This window comes from Bombyx mori, chromosome 19 (genome assembly GCF_030269925.1).
Source record: "Bombyx mori chromosome 19, ASM3026992v2".
NCBI classification, from domain to species: domain Eukaryota; kingdom Metazoa; phylum Arthropoda; class Insecta; order Lepidoptera; family Bombycidae; genus Bombyx; species Bombyx mori.
This window is the reverse complement of record NC_085125.1, coordinates 7705227-7709865: the sequence shown is the minus strand read 5'-3', so window position 1 is coordinate 7709865 and position 4639 is coordinate 7705227. Positions and strand designations below refer to the sequence as shown.

Genomic DNA, 4639 nt, shown 5'->3' with positions numbered 1-4639 from the left:
TAAGATTCTAGAAAATTCAGTACGTTAATACTGCTAATGAAACTTACAATTTTATTTCCGGTATAAGTTTAATTACTGTAAGATTTTGCGTCTCGAAAATAGGCCGAGCTAATTTGGCATTCAGCTCATTTTTTATTTCAGGCAGCAGAGGGACTTGAAAGCAATAAACTGATTGAAGTGAGTGTATAATGAAAGAACGAGAACGTTGACAAATTTTAATGTATTTTGTGGGAAATCAAATAAAACATGCTTTTTAACATGTCACATTTTCTTTTTTAGAATTTTGTTCAGTAAAGCTGAGCTGAAGCTATTTCTGTAAGCTTTAACTTACGCAGTAGGCACCCGTGCTTCTTTCTCATTATTTACTAGCGACCCGCCCTCGCTTCGTTACACATTAAACTTTATTATTGATAGTTGAGTCTCGCGATGTTACCCGCGGTTATTGTCGTACCGCGGGTGACGCCGCGGGGAGAAGTTAGTCTAAAAAAAGTAGCCTAAGTTACTCCTTATATCATCAGCTACCTGTCAGTCCCGTCAAAATCGGTCCAGCCGTTCCAGAGATAAGCCGGAACAAACAGACAGACAGATAGACAAAAATTGTAGAAAATGTTATTTTGGTGTATGTACCGTATATATATTCATATGCATGCAGTAAAAAGCGGTTATTTCAATATGACAAACAGACACTCCAATTTTATTTATATGTATAGATTATAATTGTTGATAATAGTCCAACATTGTTATCTACCAATTTTCATTTAAGAAATTTACAAACAAAGCAATTTAACGAAATTGGTGTTAATTGATACAAACAAACGTACAAAGTTTCACGTAAATAATGATCATAAAAGCAATAATGGTTACCGAAGGGTGTCTGTCTGTCTGTTAATAGGAAATATACACGTTTAATAATTTTACATATATTATATTGCAATATACATTATTTGAAGCTTTTTGATAAGCGAATGCATTGTGATCTCGGGCCTCTTTCTGTGAAGCTCCCTTGCGTGCTTGCAAACTTTGCAGTAATGAAATACAAGCTTATTATTTTGAAGGAGAAATGAGTATTTGCCGGGTAATTGTGCTAAAGTAGCGTGATACGACTTCGTAATTGATCCACTGAGAGACATAATAATATAAATCACCAAAAAATAACGAAGATTAAACTTTTACGTTGGTCCGGAACGAACGCTTAAAGAAAATATTCCCATTTGTTTTTGAATATTATCTTTCGTTAAAATTTCATATCCTTAGGTACTTTTCGGACGAGTATGGCCGCGAGTAAAAGTAGTTAAATTTAATACTTAATTATCAGTATACATCTGTTAAACACTAAGCCCGTAGCTTACTTTTCATTCGCTTTTATAATGTTCTCGAGAAAACGTTTGTTTTTTACGAAGTCAATAGACAAAGGTTACACAAATGATCCAATTGAATCTGTAAAGGCTATGGTTAGCTTAATTCAGCAGTTCGTAGGAATTCGTAATATGTTTGGAGATGAGAATTCAAGTAAGTCATATTCTTATAATGCAGATTTCAAATAACGTGGATGCGTCTTGCTTGCGTCTGCGTGATTCTAGAAGGATGATAAGAGTCACTGAGACTTCTAAGTCACCTATCCTTAGTTCTCCGACTTTCACCGTTATTGTCACATGCCCGCTGAGTTTCTTGCCAGTTCTTCTCAGATCGGAGGCTAGTTTTTGTGAATTGACGGTAGTTCTTTTTGACAACAAGTATGTACTTTCATTTATGTTGAATTTTTTTTTTTATTAGATTTTATTTATTGATATAAAAAATTGGTTCTTAAAGCAGTTTTGCAATCTGCTAGTCTTTCAAGGCATTGTTCAAAGAGCGAACATTTTGCGTAATAGAATACATAATATTTAAATTATGGTTGTACAACCGTAAATAAGAAAACATACATATGTATAATAAGAAAAATTGTATATGAGGAAAATGTAGCTAGTTCTCTAATAAGGGTAGGAAGTTGACGCATTATAATAACATTTACCTTTATATTTTTCCGGCAGGTTTCTCCATTCTGTCCTTACTCAAGATGTTACTGTTCGGAGGGTCGTTTGTTTACGTCGGGTCACTGAGCCAACTCATCTACTTGGTGCGAGTGTTTCCTGACAAGATGGAAACGTTCAAAGCCCTGAACTGTATCAGCGCGACATGTGTGCCACTGTCTAAATATGTTTTCATGTGGAGCGTTAGGTATTGTTGCTTAAGTTTCTATTCTAAGAATAATATTGCGTTTTCCAAGACATAATTTATATCATCCCTTACAATTGAATGGTAATGGATTTAAAATTCTCAAATATCGCATTTTGTTTTCGCTGGTTAAAATTCGTAGTGATTGACATACAAAAATTTTTTAAACCACGGTTTTTCAAAACGTAATGGATAAAAATTGAAGACTCTATACCAACAAAAATATAATTTTAAGGCTCTAAAACAGCTTTTTTTGGTTATTTTTCTATTTTTCGAGATGAAGGTAGAAGTTAGTAAAGTTTTCTAGGTATCTTGAAAGAGAGCCACGTTCACAGCTATTTTTAAATTGAGCGTCCCAATAAGCAACTGTCGAATAGGCATCGTCCACTAATCTTTGATGATTGCTAAAATAAGTCGAGGATATGTTTTGTCACATACACTTATACTAAACACATATATGTGCTTTATCAATACTGGTAGTTCGATATGAATTTTCAACAACTTTAAAACAAAATATTTTTAGAGAACTGTTAGATAATTGAGTTAATGTTCAGTAAAGAGACTGAAAGAAAAAAATGGAGTGCATCTGAAGATACCTAAACTCAGCATTGGATGGACACGGGTTGAAGAAGAAAGATACATTAAAGTCTGAGAATCGGATAGTATCGAAGATTCGGGGTAGGGGAGTATAGGAATGTTACAACCACACCTAGCGACAACATGAGACATTTCTTGGATAATAACAACACAAGCCAATAACACAATAAAACCATTAATAGTTGTAGGAAGCACACGGACAACAGAAGTCGAGTTTTACCAGAAATTGTACCCCGAGAATGTCCGAGAATTTTGGATTGCGTTCGTTCATTGGCAATATTTCTTTTCACAGAACTCGTCTACGTACAATATTCGTAATGAGTAAACAAGGTCTATCTGCCATTGAATCAGACACTACGGGATACTCGAAAATGATACGAACCCTTAAGACGGCTCGCAGCGCATCTTGGTTTGTCATAATCAATCAATCAGTGACCCATGTGATATATTTACTTATACCGTTCTTGTTCACCATTTTTGGGAATATCCGATATTTACCGACGACTCCCGGTGAAACTTATGGTTAGTATTGTACAATTTATGAATAGAAATGATCCTTTTTTTCAGGATTCAGGTCAGTGTTAATTTTCTGTTGTTAATTTGAATGCGTAATTCAGTCACGTTTTGTCAGTTTATTGTTAGCGTTAATTACGTTTACACTTACAACACTTTGTTTCCAAAAAAAAATATTCTATTTTTTTAATGCTCTAGTTGGCATACAAGCTTATTACCAGGTGTTAGGTGGTTGGAGGAGCTAATTAACATCACAATGTCAATATTGCCAGCCACCTTAAGATATGAGGTCCAAAAATTAATTGTAGTTAATGGCATAAACACAAACTAATTCAAATTTATTTTAATTAACCAGATAGTTTATTAAAGTTGATCATTACATATTTCAGGTTTGACTCCAAAATATGAGACTCCATATTACGAAATAACATTTATGCTAACATGTTTCGCGACAATATTCTCAGCCGTGAATCAGACAGGCTATATAGTGTTGTTCATCAACTTATTAGCTCACGAACTTGGACATTTTTATGTAATTACGGACGTCTTAAATGGAATTTTTGAAAAGAATGATGCCGATCGTGATCCTGTGTTTATAGATCGAAAATTGAAGTTCTGCGCGAAGCACTATCAATATTTACTAAAGTTCCATAACGAGATAAAAAACTTATATAAGATTATATTCGGCGCGCATTTCTTAATGATGACGATCGTTCTCGTGACGACATTACAGACGATGAATTCATGGGACATAAGGAATACGGTGCTTACAGCAGTTACAGGGATAATGCCCCTGTTCATATATTGTTTCGGGGGCGAATTGCTCATCACGGCGGGAATGGATATGTCTACAGCGATTTACCAGTGCGGGTGGGAGAAAATGGGCGTAAAACAAGCAAAGGTAGTCTCGGTTATCTTGTGTTTGTCTCAACGACCCTTATGTTTAACTGCGGCTAATGTTTTCGTTATGAATAGGGAGACATTCGGTGGTATCGCTCAGGTCGTTTACAAGATATACGCGGTATTTAACTAGACAAGAGTCGTTTCGTATTTAAACGAACGCACAAATATATACACAAATATTTTACGCATTGTAGGTGATATTGTTGCGTGTTTTCGTAAATTTAATGAATGTACATAAATAAAATAACCTTCAAAGGAACTAATGTGTTTATTTTCTACCCAAATAAAATTTTTAAATAAACTTTATTATGTTGATAATGGTCGTTGTGCGCGGAGATTACGTAGTTGTTCATTCAATTTAGAGAACATTTGTGCTAAATATCAAAATTAAATCTTTATCTTGATCATATAA

At 34.4% G+C, this 4639-nt stretch overlaps 1 protein-coding gene across 2 annotated transcripts; it reads left to right on the top strand.

Annotated features, from left to right (window-relative positions):
• Positions 1-1472: 1472 nt before the first annotated feature.
• On the top strand, positions 1473-4357 carry Or-49 (olfactory receptor 49). Of its 2 annotated transcripts, XM_012693676.4 has the most exons (4): positions 1473-1509; positions 2031-2217; positions 3104-3333; positions 3714-4357. In XM_012693676.4, exons 1-4 carry the CDS (start codon positions 1488-1490, stop codon positions 4355-4357), a joined length of 1083 nt encoding a protein of 360 aa, XP_012549130.3. In that variant the 5' UTR covers positions 1473-1487. The 2 variants fall into 2 exon arrangements, with proteins under 2 accessions (XP_012549130.3, NP_001166614.1); NM_001173143.1 differs by lacking the exons at positions 1473-1509; positions 2031-2217; positions 3104-3333 and having other exon boundaries at positions 3758-4357.
• Positions 4358-4639: the final 282 nt, after the last annotated feature.

Bases quoted from the DNA above. Each gene is read 5' to 3' on its own strand.
- Or-49 (XM_012693676.4), top strand. From the start codon at position 1,488: ATGTTTGGAGATGAGAATTCAA. The intron at 2,218-3,103 runs GTATTGTTGCTT...TTCTTTTCACAG, and splicing joins GTTTTCATGTGGAGCGTTAG to AACTCGTCTACGTACAATAT. The intron at 3,334-3,713 runs GTTAGTATTGTA...TACATATTTCAG, and splicing joins GACTCCCGGTGAAACTTATG to GTTTGACTCCAAAATATGAG.